At 42.3% G+C, this 24,567-nt stretch overlaps 1 protein-coding gene across 3 annotated transcripts in view; it reads left to right on the forward strand.

Moving 5' to 3' along the window:
• CAB39L (calcium binding protein 39 like) overlaps positions 1 to 24,567 on the forward strand; it is a 72,912-nt gene that overhangs the window by 34,035 nt on the left and 14,310 nt on the right. For all 3 annotated transcript variants that reach the window (XM_054077937.1, XM_054077927.1, XM_054077947.1), the window contains 3 exons: positions 9,844 to 10,008; positions 16,772 to 16,890; positions 21,781 to 21,949. In XM_054077937.1, coding sequence (XP_053933912.1) covers positions 9,844 to 10,008; positions 16,772 to 16,890; positions 21,781 to 21,949 — 453 coding nt within the window. The remainder of the gene's footprint in view (positions 1 to 9,843; positions 10,009 to 16,771; positions 16,891 to 21,780; positions 21,950 to 24,567) is intronic.

Genomic DNA, 24,567 nt, shown 5'->3' on the forward strand with positions numbered 1-24,567 from the left:
AGGCAGTTATACATCTTTTCCAAGACACATTTCCATGAGCACACATAATATACAGAAATATTCACTCTTTCTTAATCATGCTTTTTGTTATTCATAGAATAGGATCTAGTCAGAATTTGAACTCTATTTAGACTGTACTAGTATCTGTCTTCTTAGATAAGGATTGAATTTGACCCAGTTCTTCTGTGTCTTTTTTTTTTTAAAACCTATTAACGTGTGTAGTGTTGCTATGATGCTTTTTAAACACTCTTAACTGAAAAATAGGCCAAGTTTGAATGTTTTTTTTTACTTCTGTTTTATGGGTGGGTTTTTTTGTTTCTTTGCTTACTTGCACGGATGTATGTGTGTTAAAAGCTTTGCCATTTTCTCAGCTACATTCTGATGGCTGAGAGACCACAGGTTGAGAAGTGCCACTACACATGGCTCTTCTTCCTCTGAAATACTCTTTCTATTACCTTTAAATTATTTTTAAAATAACATCTACTTTCAAGAAGGTATTGCAACACTGGCAAATCAAATGTAACAATGGGAGAATTAAGTAGGGTAACACAGAGCTGGAAAAGTGGACTGAAGCCTTCTTTATCAAGCATCCTTCTCTCTCCCTACCTCTGAAATAAATAAGATGTTCTTGTGACACGTACAATTGCTGACATCCTATTCAGGCTTTGAAGGCAGTAAAGAACAATTAATTGCATTTATTATAGAATTCTATAAATAATATAAAAAGCCAATCTCAGTCACATACTATGCTTGGATTTAATGAGAAACACTCATTCTGGAATTAACTGGAAAAGCAGAGAAGTATTTAAATACCTAGGAAATGAAGTCTTCAGAGTTTAGACTCTCTCCTATCTGGCACAAACTCATGCAGCATTCAGAGGATACAAATAAATAGGGAGCAAGAAGGGAGAAACCCTGATATCAAGCGGGCAGATCTGTTAAACCTGAGGAAGAGTGGACAGCGTGTGACATGCTGGTCATACTGCTTCATTTATTACTGATATGCTGCCATGTCTTTTGTTGATGGATGTTTTAATAAAACATTAATAGAAAGGTTACCTGACCTATCTCACAAAAATAGAGGAGTAAACAGGCGAACTTTTTGAAGACTAGTGTTCAGCCACTGAGCCTGGTTGGCACAAAGCAGTGCAGGTGGCATCTGGAATGTTACTGAAGGATGTCCTTAAATGCATCACCCACTCGCTGCTAACCAAACATGTCTGGGTGCGGCATCCATGACTCAGTGCCATCTGCGGTGCCTACAGGTTCGGTAACATTTTCTGAACCTGCCCTGCAGCAAAAGCCTTCAAAGTGTGCCATACTTTTACTATAGAATAGCAAATGGATCGGGGGTTGGTTGAAACTTGACCTAATCTTTGTGTTTGGCCTAGATGGTCTGAAATATGTATAGTTTCTTGCATAGGTGATCCAAGACTTGGGTTTGTTGTGGAAGCTGAATCCAAGTGAGTTAGAGCTGGTTCAAGGTGCCGCACTGAGTGTTTTCTTGGCAGGCAGAACCACAGGCTGCAGTGCCCTTAGCCAGTGTTCAAGAAACATTGTGAATTTAGATGTAAAATAAGCTGAAGTGTCTGGCATCTGCTCGTTTCACTTAAATATATCTAAGGAGACTGCTTTTTCGGGCAGGTCACTGCAAGCTGTCCTCTGGTTTGTCTCTGTGTACTGTCCAGAAGGGTCAGGAGGGCAGTCTTTAAATACAGCTACAGTTAAAAGACTTTACCATTTCCAAAACAAATATTTATCAACAAATCCTACGTTTTTACATAGCACCAATTAAGCCACTTTCAGCTCGTGTTTACCTTGTTTGCTCCTGTGCTGATCAGGTGGCTGGGAACTGGTGTGTGAGATGGGGTGCGTGCTGAGGACATTGATGTGCATTTACATGGAAGAACGGTTGCGTGACTGCTGTGAATGTGAATACCCATGGATGCGATTCTGCAGCTGCCAGTCAGCTGCAAAATTGCCTTTGACTTCACTGCTGCACACTGAAACCAAGGGAATGAGATAAGAAGGGCTTGGCACCCCTTCCTTGTAGCTCTGCACGTTTGAGAGTTTTGTGGAGCATTTAATGTTTCAGCTTCCTCATTCTGCAAAGACCTGTTACTGCTCTAGCGATAGGAGAAACTCCAGATACTATCAGTTGCTGGTGCCAAGAGTTTAAAACCTGTCTCTTCTGGGGCAAACTTGTCTCTTACATTTAATCATGCAGACTTTTAAAAGGTGTTTCTGCATTGTGTCTGCTTGGTCAAATTGTCTTTGCCAATTTCCTTGAGTACTACTCCATAATGTTTTGTTAAATGACAGTTCATGCCTCCTGATCCCCAGAAGGCCAACCGTATCCTGAGCTGCATCAAAAGAAGCATGGCCAGCAGGGTGAGGGAGGTGATTGTGCCCCTCTATTCCTCTCTTGTGAGACCTCATCTGGAGTATTGTGTCCAGTTCTGGAATCCTCAACGTAAGAACTATATGGAGCTGTTGGAACGGGTCCAGAGGAAGGCTACAAAGATGATCAGAGGGCTGGAGCACCTCCCATACGAGGACAGGCGGAGAGAGTTGGGCTTGTTCAGCCTGGAGAAGAGAAGGCTCCAAGGAGACCTTATAGTGACCTTCCAGTACCTGAAGGAGCTACAAGAAACCTGGGAAAGGACTGTTCACAAACATTTGTAGTGATAGGACCGGGGCAATGGGTATAAGCTGGAGAGGGGCAGATTTAGAGTAGATAGAAGGAGGATTTTCTTCATGATGAGAGTGGTGAGGCACTGGCACAGGTTGTCCAGGGAAGTTGCGTCTGCCCCATCCCTGGAGGTGTGGAAGGCCAGATGGGATGGGGTGTTGGGCAGTCTGATCTAGTGGGAGGTGTCCCTGCCCATGTCAGGGAGGTTGGAATTAGATGATCTTTAAGGTCCCTTCCAACCCAAACTATTCTATGATTCTATGATTCTATGACCCAAAATGTCCACAGTTTAGCATGAAATTGTACCAAGAATAAGTCAGTTGGGATGAATCTGAAGCTGCATAGATGTTTGATTCAGATTCTGTTGATCATTGTTCCTGGGAGTCTTTACAGTTGCATGTACAGAGAATTGTGTTGGCGCTATTCTTTAGGAAAAAAAGTTGGTTTGAATCACACAATGCAAATATTTTTAAGCAGGACTGTAAGCTAAAATAAGACAAAGCCAAACCAAAGAGCCTTATGGTTTCGGTTGTAGCATATAGCATGGAGTATTGACAGTTCATTGAATCACACATTGGAGCATTTAGCATCTCACTGGCAGGCTTCTATGTGTGTTACTGTCTGCTGCTGTGCAAGATAGCAGTGCTTTGGAAAGATATTTTTGCCCTGGAAATATGCTAGGTACACAAACAGAAGCTGTGTGATCCTGTTTGCCATATTCTTATGAAGAATTGAGGATTTCCTGTTCCGTGCTATGCAGATGCCAGATATCCTGTAATTTTTGCATATTTGCTATCTGAGTTGAGGTAAAATAGAGACAACCCATTGAAATCTTTGAAAAGTTGCAGTTCAGGTGTAGGAGCTCAGACTGTTAAATATTCAAGGCCTGATGCTTTTCTGCTTATGAGTTTTGTAATCTTCCTTGGTGAGGAGTGAAAGGTGCAATGAATCTATATTGCATAACAGGAGATCCATCTCTCTGTCCCTCTGACAAGCATAATAGGTCTGGATCACAAGCACTTAACATTGGCCCTTTTGAGATAAAAGTGAAATTGCCATAAGTGGGTAAAGAGAGGGGAAGGGCAAGGTTGGCAAGTAGAGGTACTTTTATTAAGCCAGTTGGAATAGGTAGAAATTTAAGTTGCTGAAGTTTGGGACTCTTGATAAAGTATATTTGTGGTGTGCTAATAGGGTTTTTAAAAAACTGCCTTTAAGAAGTTTTGATTTCTGAAGCAAGCAGTGTTGGAGATAAACCAGCTTGGCCTTGGAGTATGGCAAGTCCCAGCTCATGCAATTAAGGAAATAAAAATTGAGCTTTCTGCGTGAACAACAGATAAGACCATTCTTTCAGCTTTCCATGCTGCTTTTTAAAATCCCTCTGGAAAATTTTAGAAGACCAGAAAAATTTTAAGACTTGGAGGATTTATTTGTAATCCCTTAATGAAAAAAAACCCAAAGAAACTCCATATTGAACTGTCCTGTATTATTGTGGTTTATAAAGAAAAAATTAACTGTTTTGCAGCATTCCTTAATAGTGCTAAATTACTGCCCTAAGAACTTTGTCGTGCTCTTTGGCCCTTCTGTAGAGATCAGTAAAAAAAAAATAGATAAAACTCTGAATTGTCTTCTAGACCTGGCAAAGCAAGTTACCCATTGCTTTGAAGAACCCATTATTAGCACTGTGGGGAAGGAAGATCAACACTGGAGTACAGAAATATTTCAGTACAGGCATAGTAGTGTTACCCATTATTTAATTAATACTGGACATTTGCTGGTGTTCACATGTGCGTTATGCTGTGGAGAGGAGTGTCTTGAGGTCTTTCAGGAATTTTTTTTTTCCTTTCACATGGATTTCCAGGGAATAATGTCTTCATTGTCTCCTTTCTTTGTGTTATGCTCCCATTAAGCCAACAATGAGCAGACTTTGATCAATGAGGAAAGCAAGCTTGAGACCAAGTATCTCCAACTCATAAAGTTTCCAGCTCTTGCTGTTGAAGCTATTGGTAGGTTTGGAGAGACACTTTAATGTTGATGAACTCCCAACTTTGTAAGCAGAGATGAGTGAGTGCACATTTATAATTTAACTTAGAGAAGTTCTATGAGCTTATATATGCTGTCACTTCTCAAGGTCTAAGCCTATTCTATGTCGTAGAATCATAGGATGGTTTGGGTTGGAAGGGACCATGAAAGTCATATAGTCCAACCCCCTGCATTAAGGAGGGACATCTTCCACTAGATCACATTGCTCAGAGCCCTGTCCAACCTGACCTTGAGTGCTTCCAGGATGGGGCATCTACCACCTCCCTGGGCAACCTGTTTCACCACCTTCAGTGTAAAAAAAACCTTCTTCATATCTAGTCTAAATCTCACCTCTTTTAGTTCAAAACTATTACCCGTTGTCCTGTTGCTACTGGCCCTGCTAAAAACTTTTTCCCCATCTTCCTTATAAGCCCCATTAAATATTGGAAGGCCACAGTAAGGTCTTCTTGGACTCTTCTCCAAGCTGAAAAAACCCAACTCTCCCTGCCACTCCTCATAGGGTAGGCGTTCCAGGCCTTTGATCATTTTTGTGGCCCTCCTCTGGACCCACTCCAACAGGTACATGTCCTTCCTGTCCTGAGGGCTCCAGAGCTGGATGCAGTATCCCGGGTGTGGTCTCACCAGAGCTGAATTACCTCCCTCAAGCTGCTGGCCACACTTCTTTTGATGCAGTCCAGGATATGGTTGGTCTTCTGGGCTGCAAGCACCTGTTGCCAGCTGAGTGTGCAGCTTCTCATCCACCAGAACCTCCGGGTCTTTCTCTGCAGGGCTCTCAATCTCTTCATCCTCCAGCCCGTATCAATACTGTTGCCTCTGCTCAGGTGCAGGACCTTGCACTTCACCTTGTTGAACTTTATGAGGTTTTCACAAGCCCACTTCTCCAGCTTGTCAAGGCCCTCTGGATGACATCCTGTCCCTTAGGAGTGCCATCCTCACCACTCAGCTTGTTGTCATCCACAGACTTGCTGAGGATGCACTCAATCCCATCATCTATGTCATTGGTGAAGACATTAAACAGCACTGGTCCCCGAACAGACCCCTGAGGGACACTGCTTGTCACTGATCTCCATCTGGACATTGAGCTGTTGACCACTACCCTCTGGGTGTGGCCATCCAACTAATTTCTCATCCACTAAATAGTCCCATCTATTAAATCCACATCTCTCCAATTTAGAGAGAAGGATGTTGTGGGGCACCATGCCAAAGACCTTAGAGAAATCCAGATATATGACATCTTTGGTCTTCTCTCACCCACAGGTATAGTCACTCCCCTATAGAAGGCCACTAGGTTAGTCAGGCAGGACTTGCCCTTGGTGAATCTGTGCTGACCGTCTCACACCACCTCCCTCTCCTCTGTGTGCCTTAGCATAGCTTCCAGGAGGATCTGTCATCTAGTCCAGTAGGGTTAGCAAAGTAATCCAAGAATGGTTGCACTTCAACATTTACACAAAATGTTGTATTTCAAAATGGACCCACAAACCTCTTGTGGGCTGCTGGTCACTGTAAACTATAATCTGCGGATAAAGAGTTATTTCTTCTTGGAAATAAGTTGTTAGTCCTGTGTTGGCCCACACTAGAGAAGAAATGGACAGCACTGAAAAGGTTGCCTTCACTGCATAGGTCAGTACTGGTTGTGGTCTTCTTCACTCCACTTACACAGCTATTGCCAATCAATCTTGTAACTCATTTGGTTTTGGTGTTCTGTGGTGGAATTAGATCCTCCTAAGTTTGGGTGTTGTGAACTGAGATGCCTGTAGACTAGAAACCTGTCAGTTGCTTTAGGAGGTCAAGACCCTGAAGTCTGTGCAGCGGCAGCAACACAAATGTGAAATTGATGCATGTGCTAGGAGTCAGCTTGCATTTCATCCTGTGCTTTGTTGTCCCTGTGTGCAACTTCAGTTGTCCAAAGTTCAACATATCCCACTTTTGACATTTGTATATAATATATGTAAGCTGTTCTGTTTAGAATTTTGTGTTCGGTTATCTCCTCTCCTTTCTTCCCTCTGCTCACACCAGCTTCTCTAAATATAATGGCATAAATTCAGTCATTATGTACAGGACTCATATCTAGAGGATGGAAGGAAAATCTTCTGGAAAGAAGAGTGTGTTTAATTGCAAGAAGGAGGCAAGTGGCCTAAAGCGCTTAGATGTTTCATGAAACCTTTTCTTTTGCTCCTTAACTTCTGCTGAAGTGAGAGTTGCAGCACTTTGCTGTTGTTGCTGTTGCCACTGATGGAGAATAAATAGTAGTACAGAAGTCCATAATAGGCTCTGGAGTTTCTATCAGATCTCTGTGATTTTTGTCACCAAAAGTTTCTTTGTGGCATCACTGGGGAAGGGTATCTTGCTGAGGGTTTTGTTGGCTTTTGCAAGTATTCCTAAAAGGTGTCAGGACCAGTCTGAGTTCTTACAACAAGCTGTTCTGCAGCTACGTTTCTGTCATCTTGTATTTTCCATGTATTTGAGTGAATGTATTTGCTTTGCTGTTTGTTTTGGACAGGATCTTGGGTCTTTGGATCTTAGAACATCTTACCCCCCTCCTTCCCCCGCCCAAGTCTTGTGCAAGTTTCCATCCCAGAAACAGTGCTTATGTACTTAGGGTATTATTCTAAAACTGTACGATTAAGTGGAAATGTCAAAGTAGAGCCTAGAAGTGGCAGTTAATTTAAGAATCTCTGTTTGAGATTATGTTTTTCCTCCAGCTAGATTACGAGGGATAGGCACAGAAAAGAGGTCCTTAGATTTGACCAGAAATATCTTTTGATGGCAGGTTGAGTGTCAAACCACAGACCACCCAGAGGATACGAAGTTAAACACAAAATGTAAATTGCACATAGAAAAGCCGAGAAGATGAGCCGATGGGATGGCAGATGATTAGAGAAATGCAATTGCAGTGCCCGGTTGTGTCCATCAACACCATGGTGTTCTGTAGTTTCTTTTTTTTTACCTGCAGCACTTTACTTTTTGTCCTCCTTTTTGAGAATTAAACCTAAACCTGTGTCTTGCAGACATTTTTCTACATATCAGGATTGCTTATACTTGAAAGGACGGTATTAGGTTTTTTTTTAGCCATAGAATGCCAGACATATTCACACCATGCCCAGCAGAATGGATGAAAGTCCAAAAATGTGTGGGTTTTTCCTTTTATATGAAAATATTTACACAGCTCTCCTAAAGACTTAGAGCCTTAGTTTTCAAGATAGCATCCCAGTTGTTAATCCCATCTGTACTCTGTGGCATATCTCTAGTGACATATCACTAACATTTGAGGTAAAAATAGGCTCTTTTGCTGAGTGACGATGAGGAACAAGACTTCTGCTCTGTTTAGAGTTATCACATAGTCATATTCATTTACACACCACTCATGCTGACCTATATCAACTAGCAGAAAACTGAGAGTAGGTACAAACAGACTGGGGGAGAAGAGTTCTTTATGCTGTGCAAAATCAGTGCTTGAATCTTCCAGGCAGATGCAATGTGAAAGTGGCTTTTTATTGATTTTTTTTTAGGATTTCTAGGCTTTTCCTAGGATTTTTGTTCACTAAAGTGAATGAGATCTGTGATTTAAATCAGTATTAAAGTGTTGGAGGATCAGAAACAGTTGTGAGATACCTTTCCAGAACACCATGGTGTTATTTTATGCAGATTGATCGTTTGGTATTTGAATGCATGACATTTTTCCTTTCCGTTTATGTGAGAGATGTGTTAAAATTATTGATCTGGCTTTGAAGATCCATTAACATCCAGTTAGCTTTTACAAATAACTTTTGGGTTTTCTATCTGCGTCTCGATTATTTTCCCCACCCCCAACTCAGCTAATTAAACGCTCATTTCAAAAAAATATTTTGCGATATAGATGTGAAATGCTATCCTATTTTCAGCATCTTTAACTGTCTTGTCTGGCACTTTCCTGTCGATCTCAGCTTTGCTTTCAAAACTCTCTCTTACTTCCTTCCCACTCCCTGCCAAAAAAATCCAACCAGCCTTGCTGCAAGTCACACATGTATTAAATACACACTGACACAGAAAGAGCCATTGCTTCCATAGCCCCATGGCTGGTGCAGGTGGGATTTAAACCACATGCACACATGTGAAAAAAAATAATGCTTTTGCTCCACAGAGTCTTTATTTACATGAAGTGGAGCAAACCTGGGAGGAGAGCGTGAGCCAAAGCTGCTGTCATTTCCAGCAGTCATTTCCCTTGGGCAGTGAGACATTATAATTCACATCTGATTTAAACTTGCCGACTGCCACGCACGCCAAGCTATTACCTATTTATATGCCTTTCTCTTTCATTTTCCTGTTGTAAGCTTTCTGGTGAAGATGTTTTGTAAGGCAATTCCTGATCTGGCCTCTCTGTTATGTACCTGAAACATTGCACAGAATTAGTCTATGCTAGGTGTGAGCTAAAGATAACAAACTTATTTTAGTTTGCTTAGTGGCAGCTGTGGAGCTTTATTAAAGCAAATTGTTTAATTTAATTTATTTCCCAACCTGAGACTGAAGTGGCTGTGTGCGCAGTAGGCAAATCCCCAGCGGAAGATGCTGGCTCAAACCACACATGATGAGGGGAAATAGGTGGTGGCAATGCAAAGCTGGCAGGCATACAAGGATTTATTTGAGTTACCAGTGGAGGAGCCAGGCAGTTCATCAGCAAGCAGTTGATGGGGAAGCAGTGCAGCAGACACTGGGCTGGCAGGAGAAGCCGGCCAGTTTGGTACCTCCATTGACGGACCCGACTGGGGAGGATGGAGGAGTGATCATGAAAGTGCTGCCACTTTTCAGGCAGCACCTGTCTCCAAACCTGCAAAGGATCTTGCTCATGCCAACTGGTAATTACACTCCTGCTGCTATTTTATCCTTGTGGTCTGTAAGTGATGGCATGTTGTATTTAAATTGAATATATCCATGTGCTTGTGTAGGACCTGCAGGACCCAGGGTGGATGCTCCAGCCTTGGTGATTACATAAAATTATTAAATCTTTTTTTCAGTAGATAACGATCATGGCAAGTATGTTCAGAGGCTTTTGGTTTGAACTGCCTGTCTTTTAAAATAAATCGCTTCTTATTTTTTCTTCTATTTAAATAAACCCCATATCTGCTGATGAACAGGCATCGGAGGAAGTGTCAAAATCTCTGCAAGCAATGAAGGAAATTCTGTGTGGGACCACAGACAAGGAGCCACCTACAGAAATCGTGGCTCAGCTGGCACAAGAGCTATACAACAGTGGCCTTCTAGTGACGCTTATTGCCAACCTGCAACTGATAGATTTTGAGGTATGTCAGCGTACATAAAACTTTCCATTTCCTCGGTCTCAGTGTTGTCAGTGAGTAGAGCTGTGTTTTTCCAAAATCTAAATAAATTTTATCGCATTCAAAACTATTCTTCATATGCTGAAGAAAGTAGTTCCTGTAGATTGGTCAGTGTCCTGACAGATGTGCTTGTATACTGGAATTAAATACAATGCATCTAATTTAACCCTTTTGATACCAAATGCATTGCTGAATTACTGTTATTACAAACAGTTCTAATAAATTCTATTGCAAAATAGATTTTTCCATGATAAAACCTGTTTAGTTGCTTAGCAAAACTGTTAAACATACTGCTTTTGGCAAAACATTAGATATGAAATGTCATTGAACAAGATGATAAAGGAAAATTTCCTGCTTTGTCTTTCTATTCCCATTGACTTTTTCAGTTCATCGATTTCTCTGCTTCCATTTTGTTATATTGGTGTCCACAGCTGGCATTTAGCTTTTTTGTGGGACAAGCAATTTCATCACTTCATAACATGCAAATTAATTTTTGGATCAGTATATAATGGTACAAAGCAAAATCATAAATTACTTGAAAATCTAATTTGTGAAGGGAATGATGTTTATATAGGTTACTTAATTCTGTTCTGACTCCCTGTCTCCTCCTCACCAACTCTACTACCCACTTTAATACCAGTTTTGCACTGCTGTACTTAACATTTGAAGATACATTTTCATAGACTTCATGAAACTTGGTTGCTGTTTAGAAGAGCTGGACCAGAGTTAATGCCCTCACTGAGAAAAAGGCAGAATCGCAGAATCATAGAATAGTTTGGGTTGGAAGGGACCTTAAAGATCATCTATTTCCAACACATCCCACTAGATCAGGCTGCCCAAGGTCCCATCCAACCTGGCCTTGAACACCTCCAGGGATGGGGCAGCCACAACTTCCATGGGCAACCTGTGCCAGTGCCTCACCACTCATGGTGAAGAAATTCTTCCTTGTGCCTAGTCTAAATCTCCCCCTCTCCAATTTATACCCATTGCCCCTAGCCCTATCACTTCAAGACTTTGTGAACAGTCCCTCCCCAGCTTTCTTGCAGCCCCTTCAGGTACTGGAAGGTCGCTATAAGATCTCCTCTGAGCCTTCTCTTCTCCAGGCTGAACAAGCCCAACTCTGTCAGCCTGTCCTCATATGGGAGGTGCTTCAGCCCTCTCGTCATCCTTGTAGCCCTCCTCTGGACTCATTCCAACAGTTCCATATCCTTCTTATGTTGAGGATTCCAGAACTGGACAGAATACTCCAGATGAGGTCTCACAAGAGAGGAATAGAGGGGCAGAATCACCTCCCTTGACCTTCAGAAGCAGAGACTTGAGTCCTCTTTTATTTGTGTTTCATCTGCCAGGACACTTAACAGCACATGTGTCTAGGGGTGTGCATATGTGTAGGGTAGACTGTCATGTCCATGCATATGTCCATCACATATCTGTAGAAGACACAGGTTTGTGGCTTCTGCCACTCAAGGAACAAGATGTAATTTGTTAGTGTGCTGTTATGAAGCACGAAAGTTGGTTTTGAGCAGGAGCTCTGAATCAAGATAAGAATAAATTTTTGGAAATTTAAGATGTGAAATTTATTGTTGAACTTCGAAGAACTGAGGAAAGTGTGCATACAGAAAAAGTCAATTAAAAAAAATATGTTACTAACTGTGTGTAAGCCTAAAGGTTCACAAGCTGTAAAGCCAATAAAAGAGAGTAAATAGCCACAAGCCCAGGACTGCTGATGTTAGAAGCTTTCCCTTACTTTGTCTTGAATAGGGAGCTAAATTATGGTGTATATATATAATGAAATTTCTTATTCAAATCATGGCATCCTTTGTAGGGCTTTTTGTTTTGTCTAGCTATCATATCTTCTCTCCATGCTGCCTTATCTTGTGCTTCAGTGGCCGTATGTATTTCATTATAAGACAAACTTGAATCACCGATCCAAGAGAGAAGCATTGCAAAAGTATTTCTACAATTTTTATAGATGTCTGGAGTGAGGGAAGTCTGCCTTGGTTCCTTGTTATCAGCCTCCCTTCTCTCCAGGAGAGCCCAGAGGGACCAACTTCTTCAGATTTTACCATCACTGGTCTCTAGAAAATTTGATATAATGGGATCTATATAGCTCCTCCCTGCTATTATATCTATCTGTCTATCTATATCTTTCCTCTTTGATATTGGATAGAATGCTGCAGTACACCTAATATTAAGTAACAAATATAAAATTTGGCCTGGCAGAGAGGATTACTTAATTTTTGGCCATTTTCACTGCTCCCTTTCAACAGCTCTTGTCTGTCTGGATTGTTTTTGTCTTGGAGCAATGGCTGAAGCCACTGGAGATCATAAGATTCCAAACATACGTTAAGGGTGTTGTAAAGATAGGGGAGAATGGAATGTCTTTCTAAAGAATTCACTTAATTAAGAGAATGTCCAAGGGTCAAAATGTCCATCTTGCAGACAAAGGCAGATGGACTGGCCTGGTCTGATTTGATTGTCCTATTTAATTCCCTGAGTGTCCAAGCCAGCTGGGTTGGAAGCAGAACATTTTGTGTTTCTCAGCAGTGATTTATTTGTAGAGGTGAAACCAGGGAATTTCCCTCTGTGTGAAACTATCTGCTCTTTGGCTTCAAACATTCAATAAGTTCTCCGCCAAGGAATGTTTGTCCTCTCCAGACAGATCAATAAGCATGTACAGATTATAAGTGACCTTTTGCTTTAGCTAACCCTGTGCACAGTGACCTGCTGTTGACTCAGTGCCTTGGTTACTGGTCATTAGTGCAGAGTTCTCCCCTCTCTGTTAATTTCACACATCAATTTGTCTCCTGTGGCCAGGGGAGAGAGCAGCGGGGGAGGAAGAGGCCTTCTAATGCAAGATGTATTGGCAAATCCTGTGGCTTAATAGAACATAATTTGGAAATACCTTCTGAAAAGCTCTTTGCATGGGGAAGCATTTGAAGACAAAAACGTGATTGTGCGGATACGTGTATACAGGAGAAAAGTAGGACAAAGCGAAGAATCTTGGTTGTGACTAAAGCAGAGGCATCTATGTGATGCAGACATTTTGTCAGTAGTGATCATTTTGTTCTTTGTGGTGAAATAATGGGCACAGTTTTAAATTTCACAGAATCACAGAATCACAGAATCACAGAATCACAGAATCACAAGGTTGGAAAGGACCCATTGGATCATCGAGTCCAACCGCTCCCAACACTCCCTAAACCATGTCCCTAAGTACTTCATCCACCCGTTCCTTAAACACCTCTAGGGAAGGCGACTCGACCACCTCCCTGGGCAGCCTGTTCCAGTACCCAATGACTCTTACTGTGAAGAATTTTTTTCTGATATCCAACCTGAACCTCCCCTGACGGAGCTTCAGGCCATTCCCTCTAGTCCTGTCCCCTGTCACTTGGGAGAAGAGGCCAGCTCCCTCCTCTCCACAACCTCCTTTCAGGTAGTTGTAGAGAGTAATAAGGTCTCCCCTCAGCCTCCTCTTCTCAAGGCTAAACAACCCCAGCTCTCTCAGCCGCTCCTCATAAGACTTGTTCTCCAGCCCCCTCACCAGCTTTGTTGCTCTTCTCTGGACACGCTCCAGAGCCTCAACATCCTTCTTGTGGTGAGGGGCCCAGAACTGAACACAGTATTCGAGGTGCGGTCTCACCAGTGCCGAGTACAGAGGGAGAATAACCTCCCTGGACCTGCTGGTGACCCCATTTCTGATACAAGCCAAGATGCCATTGGCCTTCTTGGCCACCTGGGCACACTGCTGGCTCATGTTCAGTCGGCTGTCAACCAGCACCCCCAGGTCCTTCTCTTCTGTGCAGCTCTCCAGCCATTCTTCCCCCAGTCTGTAGCGCTGCATAGGGTTGTTGTGCCCCAAGTGCAGGACCCTGCATTTGGTCTTGTTAAACCTCATCCCATTGGTCTCGGCCCAGCAGTCCAGCCTGTTCAGATCCCTTTGCAGAGCCTCCCTACCCTCCAGCAGGTCGACACTTCCTCCCAGCTTAGTGTCATCTGCAAACTTGCTGAGGGTGCACTCAATGCCTTCATCCAGGTCATTGATAAAGATATTGAACAGAGCTGGACCCAGTACTGAGCCCTGAGGAACTCCACTTGTGACTGGCCTCCAGCTGGAGTTAACTCCATTGACCACCACTCTCTGGGCCCGGCCATCCAACCAGTTTTCAACCCAGGAGAGTGTGCGCCTGTCCAGGCCAGAGGCTGACAGTTTCTGCAGCAGAATGCTGTGAGAAACTGTGTCAAAGGCTTTACTGAAGTCCAAGAAGACTACATCCACAGCCTTTCCCCCATCCAGTAGTTGAGTGATTTTGTCATAGAAGGTGATCAGGTTAGTTTGGCAAGATCTGCCTTTTGTAAACCCATGTTGACTGGGCCTGATCACCCGGTTCTCTTGCGTGTGCTTCATGATAGCACTCAAGATTACCTGTTCCATGACTTTCCCTGGCACTGAGGTGAGACTGACAGGCCTGTAGTTCCCCGGATCCTCTCTGCAACCCTTCTTGTATATGGGCACAACATCAGCCAGCCTCCAGTCTAGTGGAACTTCCCCAGTCAGCCAGGACCTCTGGAAGATGATGGATAGGGGTTTGGAAAGGACATCCGCCAGTTCCTTCAATACTCTTGGGTGGATCCCATCCGGCCCCATAGACTTGTGGACGTCTAGCTGGGCAAGCAAGTCTCTAACCGCCTCCTCTTGGATCACGGGAGCCTCAATCTGCCCCTCTAACTCTTGGATTTGTAAACAGAAGGAACAACTTTCTTTGCTATTAAAGACTGAGGCGAAGAAGGCATTAAGTACCTCAGCCTTGTCCTTATCCCCTGTCACTGTTATTCCTTCTGCATCCACTAGAGACTGGATATTCTCCCTCGTCCTCCTTTTCCTGTTAATGTACTTGTAGAAAGACTTTTTGTTGTCTTTTACAGACTTAGCGAGTTTTAATTCTAGTTGGGCCTTGGCCCTCCTGATTTTTTCCCTGCACGATCTCACTTCGTCCCTGTAGTCCACCCAAGATGCCTGTCCTTTCCTCCAGAGCACATAGAGCTTCTTTTTCTTATTGACGCATCTTGAGATCACCCTGCTCCACCAAGCTGGCTTTTCCCCCCGCCGGCTCCTTTTCCGGAACACAGGGATGGCCTGCTCTTGAGCTGATAGGATTTCATTTTTCAAGAGCGCCCAACCCTCATGGGCTCCCTTGCCCTGAAGGACTGTTTCCCACGGGACTTTGCTAATCAACCTTCTGAACAGGCCAAAGTCTGCCCTCTGGAAGTTTAATGTGACTGCTTTGCTAACCCCCTTCTTAATCCCACCTAGAACTGAAAACCCTATCATCTCATGATCACTTAATCCCAGGCGTCCTCCAACCGTCAAATCCCCGACAAGACCTTCCCTATTCACAAACAGCAGGTCTAGGAAGGCACCCTCCCTTGTTGGTTCGCTAACCAGTTGTGCAAGGAAGTTGTCTTCGATGCACTCCAGGAACCTCCTAGACTGTTTCCTTTCTGCTGTATTGTACTCCCAGCAGACATCCGGAAAGTTAAAGTCTCCCACAAGGACAAGAGGCAGAGATTTAGAGACTGTCCCCAGCTGTTTATAGAAGAGTTCATCAGCAGCTTCTTCTTGACTGGGTGGTCTGTAACAGACTCCTATCACAAAGTCCCCTTTCTTGTGGGCCCCTCTGATTTTAACCCATAGGCACTCGATCCCGTCCTCACCGTAATCCAGTTCGAGAGTTTCATAGCACTCTTTGACATAGAGGGCTACCCCGCCTCCTTTCCTACCCTTCCTGTCCCGCCTGAAGAGTTTATATCCCAACATAGCTGAAGTCCAGTTATGTGAGTCATCCCACCACGTTTCTGTGATGGCAATGACATCATAGTCACCTTGCCCTACAACAGCTTCCAGCTCATCCTTCTTATTGCCCATGCTGCGTGCATTGGTGTAAATGCACTTCAGCTGGGCTGATGAACCTTCAGCCCTCATGAAGGGAAGAGAGTTTATTCTCGATTGACTGGTCCTTGGAATAACTAATTCCACAGACCCAGTTTTATCCTTACTGTCCCCACTTATACTCACCCTCACTTGCCCTGTTGTGGTGTACTGGTGGTCCTCTCCAGCACACCATTTCTCAGCCGCCGGTTTCCCACTTCCAGGCTCATTCCCAACTAGCCTGGTCTCCTCCCCTTCCCCCTTCACATCTAGTTTAAAGCTCTATTTAAGAGCCTAACCAGATTTTTAGAGATAAATTTAACCCTGATTTTCAAAAATGCAGTCATACTTGTTGTTGATTACATTTGAATAATGAAAAGTTTTAGCTTTGTAAGTCTGGGCTGTGGGAAGGTATGCTTGATACTAGCTTGACGACTTAAATTTGGAGCCTGTGAGAGCAATAGTATATGCTGCAAAGCATGTTTGGCGCAGGGAAGTGGCTTGCTTTTTTGGTATTTTAGTGTTTCTGTTTAAGATAGGGACTTGCTTGACAGAATAGGGTCGATGCACATCTCCATTTAGAAAAAACAAGGTGTAAATGATCACTCTTCAGAGCCACCTGACGGAGGAAGTCTTCTTGTGGTGTTGAAGAAACCACAGGTGGGACTGTGGAGTGCCCCCAAAGGAGACCAAATGTTTTGTTTTCAGTTTAATTTCCACTTTAAAGAGAAATTGTGGTAAGTGGTCATTTGTTCATGTTTTTTTTCCAGTTGAAGATATATTTTTCTTCTTTAACAGGGCAAAAAGGACGTTTCGCAGATATTTAACAACATCTTGAGAAGACAGATTGGCACACGCAGCCCTACTGTGGAATATATTAGTGCCCATCCACATATCCTGTTCATGCTTCTAAAAGGGTGGGTGCTTTAATTTGATTTTCATTAGAGAGTATTTCCTGGAATATGATGGCATTGCAGTTTATCTACTTACTCGCTTTTAGTTTAAAAAAAATCAGATTTTGTTCCAGATTTCTTATTTTGTTTCTTTTAAATTGACATTCTTTCTGCTCAACTGTATATTTTTTAATGACCGGATTATTTTATTTGGCCATAATTTCTTCACCAAACTTCTTGTTGGAATAATTATGTGCTGATTGTCTTTGCTCTGTATGTGACATGTATTTCAGTTCCTGCCCTCAACTCTTGAGTGGCTTTGTTGATGATTGCTGAGTTTCATTTGGACTTTTTTGCATTAAAGGAGTGACTTAGAGTGGTATCTGTAAATAACTGGACTCAAATGCTGGACCACCATGTGGTAGAACAGAGAGAAGGAAAAATGCATAGAAAGGATGGTTTTGTCTGTGGGCCAGACTTCACACGTAGCCACGTGTGAAAAACTTTAATTAATTCAGTAATGAACTCCACAACTTTCAGCATTAAATCTTTTTTTTTTTGTCTTTTAACCTTTGAGGCAATCAGTGCTCAGTCATAACCTTGTGATTCCCAAGGTAAGTTGGCCAAGGAGGGGTGGTAGACTGTTGTGTGCAGAGGACATCAGCTGTAGTTGCATCCAGGAGTGCACAAGCATTGACCTAAAACTCTTGAAGTTTCTGTTCCCATTACATTTGGCAAAAGCACCTTCTCATTTAGTGAGAAGCTTTGCTTTTCCAGCCCTTGAAATCTACTGTTTTCTGCTCAGTTTTCTGTGGTTTTCTAAACCACAGGAGCCAGATTTCAAGAACTGAGGTCTTGTGGTTGAATATAGTAGCAAAGCTCTTGGTTGCTGCAACAGGAGGAGGTGTGGACCCGCTGCCTTCCTCACACATGGGTTGGTGGGAAGCCCAGGTGGGTGGCCAGGCTGACCTAAGCCTTGCTCTTACAAGTAAAGTGACTCTTGACTTTACTTTCGTGTTACTAAACACCAGCTTCCTCAGAAAGGAAACCAGTAAGATAGTTAAGTGGATTTTGGTTTCACTTGTTTATTAAAATTCACCATTTGTATAAACCTCAAACTAGTTGTTTCAGGACAGCGATGATAATTTTCTCAGTTGTCATTAAGTTGTACAACTGTTTTCAATTTCATATATAGATACAAACATTTTCTTCCCTCTTCTCTGTCTTTGCTTTTGTGGTCTTCTCCACATTTTTTCACTCATTTTGTTTTTGCACGTTGCACATGTATCATTACCATATGTCTGAGCTTTATTTAAAGTTAAAAAATAGTTTTGGATCATGTCCCAGATATTCTTTGGCATCTGTAATAACCAAGAATATTAAGATGATAGTAAAGATTTTATGTTATGCATATGTGCTGCTTACAGACATTATACTGCAGGTAACCTGACCCAGTGGATGTATTTAAAAGGCACCACTGAGGTGCTGTTTGGAAACTGCTGCTGTGTGTGGCAATGTGTCTATGTTAGTTTGGTGCTCCGGCTCCTTCTTCTTGGTTTCTTGGCTCTCTCTCCTCAGCACTGCACTGTATCAGAATTGCCATTTCTGGAGTTTCTCATTAGACAGCGCTGTTGACTTCATCAGCAATAGTCCGGAAGACAGTCCTATCCAGCCCCGATCATATCCAAGCAGCTGCTGCAGAACAGCTTAATGATGTCTAATGTGATGTTGCCTTACCTGCCTGTGTCCTGCTGCCAGGAGTGTCTAGAAGTGATAATTAAAGTACATGCCTAAAGCAAGGGCAGGGCCCTGAACAGGCAGCTTGCAGCACACAGGCAGTGTGCAGTGCTTGTTTGCAATCAGGTATGAGACTGGGAAGCAGGCACTTCATGTTAGACACTGCCACTTAAAAACGTGACTTGAGGACATATATTCTTATTTATTTAATGCTAAACAAAATATATTAAATCAAAATCTGCTTTAAGGAATGGAAAGTGGATTTGGCTGGCTTGTACCATTCAGTGTTTGTTATATGACATTATTTGGAGGGAAAAAAGAAAAAAAATTTCAACCATGGCAATAAAAAAAAACGGTCTGGGACTATTGTGAAGGCTTGTCATTGTTTCACTTGTATTGGATGCAAAATTTCCTCTGCCCCCTGACAGTAAGTTCCCAACAGCATCAACAAAAGCTTGCTTTTTCATTGCATAATGTGAGCTCTGTTGAGTGGGAAGGATCCTGAATCAGAGCTCCCACCCAGTGTTTCCTGCCTAATACTCCAGTGGCACTGCCAGCTTGAGATAACTGTTCTTACCTTTTAGGCTTCATTTTGCTTGTTGCCTACTTCCTTCCAGCATCTCAGCTTCAGAAAAACACGCAGTGTGTATTTCACTACTATTTTTTTAAGGTCAATGGACCTTTCTGCTGCATGAGGACTTGCTTTAATGGTATCTTATGTTCTGTGCGTGCAGGCTTTGTGTATGAATAGGATTTCAGATGAATAAAATGTTTAGTATATAGAATATCAGATATATTTGGGCCATTTTTTTCTCAGCATATTGCATTAGCCCAGAAATAACTTTAGTCCTATGTAACTTATTTTTCCTCTAGTACAGTGACTGCAGAGGTCTTGAAGTTTCTGGCAGCTGCATTGTTTCTCACAAATGATAAATCTATAAGCTCCTTTGTGGAAGTATATCATGCCATGTGCTATAATATTCTCAGTCACTGCCCCAGTGTTTTTGTGATGATCATTTCATATCACAGCGCAGTTAAAGCTTTACTAGCATATCGGCTGAAGTTGCAGAATTCCCCTTGAGTTTATCCAAGGAGGAACCCAAACTATAGAAGTTAGTGTAAGATCAGATCAGAATATAGCTGTTTGTCAAAGTCTTGACTCTCCCAGGATGATGTCTTCCTAATATCCTGTCTGTGCTCCTTACATTGCACGAGCCATTCAAGTGTAATTCCCTTTGGGCCAAGATGTGTCTTGACTCTCAGACATGCCTCTTTCAGCTTCCACAATCAGTGTTTTGAAATATTTGAAGTCCATTATTTCCTTTTCTGGTTGCCCCCAGTAGTCAGTATGTGGGGGTTTCTTTAGGTTGTAAGTTCATCCAAACAGAGAAGAACTCTCTACCTTCTTTTTATTTGCTGCTCTATGTACATCAGCATAGAGCACTAATTGCTCGTTAGAAGTTATTTTGAAACACATCTTTCTCATTCCTGCCTGGTGGCTTTACATGTAAGTGTGGGTGTAAAGAACATGCCAGTTATGACTGGGCAGCCTGGAAACTTCTTCCAGGCATATTCCAGGAGCCAAGCCCAACTTCCCTCGCTTATGTGAATAGCCAAAGGTCCATAACCCACTTCCAGATAATGGAACATTTGACGAAGAATGATTCTGTTGATACTTATGTTTTAAAAAGTTATTGTGCTGGAAACAATGTAATTTGCTTTTATTCCAACCAAAATATTCCTTAGCCAACTATTAAATATTTTCCTGGCTGTACTCCTAGGAGCAACTCCACCTCTTTTTGCTTGGAAATTAGTGTACCTGTTAATGGAGTCAAGGAGAGGTATGCCTCAATGGAAAACATCAGCAAATCTCAACTGTCTAAAGAGTTACAAATTCACATTTGCAAATGTTTCCTAAAAGGAAACGAATAGAGGCTTGAGTGCCTGCATTTCCTTGAGGGTGGGAAGTTTCATTTGCCTGTTTGGAATACTAGATCATTTTTCATTAAGACAACTATTGTTGACATCGAGTTGGAATATGCAGCTCTGGTATGCTCACAAAACACTACCATTCTTTTAAATTGCAAGCTGGTGGTAGATTTGAGAGCCCACTCACTCACAGCACAGATGGCGTTTTGTGTTTTTCTTCCTTTTTTTTTTTTAGTCTAGTGATAGGAATTAACTGTGCAAGGGAAAAATGATGCTGATAAGCTCTGGGTGATAATACACAGTTCTGGTATAGCTTAACCAGCTTATCGAAACAGAGCATGCTTTCTGTCCCCTTGGACTTCATTGCTTTCATGTGACTGAAGTTTACTAGAAGAAGTTCATTTTAAGTCCTTCCTAACTGTTGGCTTTTAACCTTTTTAATTTTTTTTTAAATCATGTTTCTAACAGTTTTGTTTCAGATAAATTTCAGCTTTAAAGCAATCAAGACTTCATAGAAATAGATGATGAATTACCTCTCCCCTCCCTCACTTTCCAAGATCAAGAAGCATGATGGCTCCTGACTATTGCAATGCTTGTGCTGTGACAGGATTCTAACTTGAAGAGCAAATATTTGTCTCCTGAACAAAGTTTTAGCCTCTACAAAGGAGAGATTGAGCGGAATTCCTTCTAAACAACAAAAAAGTTCTTCACAGCTACAGAATGCTTAATCCTATGTAGACGGCCTGGATAGGCTCTTCCTACCTTCCTTGGTAGACATTAATATTCTAGAGTGACGTTCTGTAGGACAGTGGGGAGGTGATGGATGGTCATGAGGCATTATGTTTTTCCTGGATAAACTGAGGAGCTCAGAATTAAACCTGAAGAGGGAGGTTGTTATATTGTCTGGGCTTTGCTTTCTCATCAATCCAAAAGGATGAAGGAACTGGTGAAATGTTACGTGCTTCCCTCAGTCTTTCCACAGAGAGGAGGTGTAATGCACATTTAAATCAAAAGACGTTTTGGCTTGGGAAAGCAGAGCTTTTTGATGGAAAATGCTGGCAGCCTTAGCTGTGTGTCTGCTCCTTAGCTTTGGGCTGAGGTCCTGAAACTGGGTAGAGTGCTGTATCTGGGAGCTGCCATTCCTGTGTTGTGTCCCCCTATGCTACCAAGTTTCCCATTGCTGGAAAAACACACACTTATCTTTGTTCTTCTATGTTTCAACTTATTTTGTTTTTTTTCATTCTTCAGATATGAATCCCCAAGTGTTGCCTTACGCTGTGGAATAATGCTGAGAGAGTGTATCCGGCATGAACCCTTGGCAAAGATCATACTTTTTTCGGAACAGTTCAGAGACTTTTTTAAATATGTGGAAATGTCAACATTTGATATAGCTTCTGATGCCTTTGCTACATTCAAGGTAAATTATTCAATACCTGCATCATAGTGTTGTGTCAATAATGACACTCCATCAGCAGCCGTCACTGAATGTTGTGTTGCCTTTAAACTGGGTGGCTTTTTTATTGTTCAGGGCTCACAATAGTGATCAAGTCTGCAAAGAACCTTTAATTCAATACAGATTTATGTTTTGGTAGTGTTCTTAATCATACAGCCATAGAATCACAGAATACCAGGTTGGAAGGGACCTAAAGGATCATATGGTCCAGCCTTTCTTGGCAAAAGCACAGTCTAGACAAGGTTGTGCAGGTTGCCAGTTGGAAAAGGAGTTATTTACCACCTCCCTCTGGGTGTGGCTGTCGGCCATCTCCCCACCCACGGCACAGACCCTTGTCTACACCTTAACACATCAGCTTCTCTGAGAGGAGGCTGTGGGAAATCATATCAAGAGCCTTGGAGAAAACTGATGTTCACTGCTCACCCCACATCAACCAAGTATGTTACATCCTTAGGAGTCAGTCAGGGTTGTCAAGCATGATTTGCCCTTGGTGAATCTGTGCTAGCTTTTCCCAATGTGACTTGTGATAGCCCCCAGGAGGATTCATTCCATAACTTTCCCAGGGACTGAAGACTGATAGATGTAAATTTCCTGGATCTTCCTTTAAGCACTTCCTGTAGATGAGGGTGACGTTATCTGCCTTCCAGTCTTCTAGGACATTCCTGGATTTCCATGACTTCTCAAAGATTATGGAGAGTGGCCTCACATCAGCCAGCTCTCTTAAAACCCTTGGATAGATGTTGTCGGGGCCCACCAATTTGTAGGGGTCAAGCTCCTCTGACAGTTCACAAACCAACTCTTCTTTCACTGACAGTGGGTCTGTGTTTGCATTGACTCGAGTTTTTGTTCCCAAGGCCTGGGGCCCAACAGTGCTGGTAAAGACAGAGGTGAAGAAAGTGTTGAGAACCTTTGCCTTTTCAGTGGTGTTGGTGACCAATTCACCTCTTCTGCTTAACTGTGGGCCAGTATTTTCCTTCTGTTTGTACTTGTTCACGTATCTGAAAAGCCCTTTCTTGTATTTTTTGACATTTCTGGCCAGTTTCAAATCCAGCTGAGCTTTTACTTTTCTAAATGTATCTCTGCATGCCCTGTCACTGCCCCTGTAGTTCTCAACGAGTATTTGTCCACATTTCCATCTGTAGTACCCTTCTCTTTTGGTTTTGAGCAGACTCAGGTGCTCATAGTTAAGCCAAGGGAGTCTCTTGCTCTGCCTGCTTCCCTTACCTTTAAAGGGGATGAACTGTTTGTGTGCCTTATAAATGGTTCCATAAAAGACCTTGGGTTAAAACTCAAATTAATCATGTATTATGTACAGTTCCTGTAAAATGCATAACTGTTTTCTCTCCCTATCTTCCTCTGGACACAAAACCACTACCCATCATGACCACAACAAGTAAATAGAAGGAATTATTTAAAATTCATTTTTGAAATCCTTATAATTTTTGCTGACCCTTCTGAGTTTGACTTTCAAGGTTAATTAATGCTGTGCCTGTTGATTGTTTTACAGTGTATTCATCTGCTTACTTTTGTGACATATGGTTCAGTGTAAGGACCTACTGCTACAAACGGAGTAGGTGAAAGGACAGCGTAGACCCTGTATAGATTCTGTTATGTTAAAAATGAAGTTGAGTGAAACTCACCCAATTTCTTAGAGTTAATATAGAATCATAGAATCATAGAGTAGTTTGGGTTGGAAGGGACCTTAAAGCCCGTCCAGTTCCAACCCCCCTGCCATAGGCATAGACGCCTCCCACTAGATCAGGCTGCCCGAGGCCCCATCCAACCTGGCCTTCCACACCTCTAGGGATGGGGCAGCCACAACTTCTCTGGGCAACCTGTGCCAGTGCCTCACCACCCTCATTGTGAAGAAATTCCTCCCTATGTCTAGTCTAAATCTGCTCCTCTCCAATTTCTAGCCATTCCCCCAGTCCTATCACTACAAGTCTTTGTAAAAAGTCCCATCTTTCCTGCAAGGTAATAGTATAGGCTTTGAGCAAAATTTGGTGCCTATGAGCTTAATATACAGGGAAGATTAATTTATTTCTAAAAAATAATGCAAGAAAGCTGGGGAAAATTAAGGTAAAGACTCTGCTAAATATAGATGTAACTCCTTTTTTTCTTCTATCATTGGGTTCCTTGCTGTCATAGAAACACATTGTTCATTCTTTCCTCCCAAAGCTAATTAGGACCACAATTTGGTAGACCTTAGGAATAACTGTGAGGAATGTTAAGAGTTCAGTTCAGCGATTCAGTGCATACTGAAACCAGGCCTTGGTTTTCCCTAACCTTCTGAATGGGGTAAAGATTTGCATAATGGCAATAAAGTTGCTTTCTTCAGTAATAAATTGAGCAGGATTACCAATTCAAACCACCCATTAATGAATAGCAGCATCTTTCAATTATTTTAAGTTCATCAGGTATACATTAAGAAAGTTGAAGTAGCACAGAAACACAGACAAATAAAAGTACAGTGTAGGACTGTGTAAAAAACCCCATAACTGAGATACTTCAATTTTCCAACTCTGTCATTTTCCCCTATGTTCGGAAGTCGTAGTCTCTGGTCAGAAAAAGTCCTCCTAGAC

Source organism: Cuculus canorus, chromosome 1, assembly GCF_017976375.1.
Source record: "Cuculus canorus isolate bCucCan1 chromosome 1, bCucCan1.pri, whole genome shotgun sequence".
In the NCBI taxonomy this organism is placed as follows: Eukaryota; Metazoa; Chordata; class Aves; order Cuculiformes; family Cuculidae; genus Cuculus; species Cuculus canorus.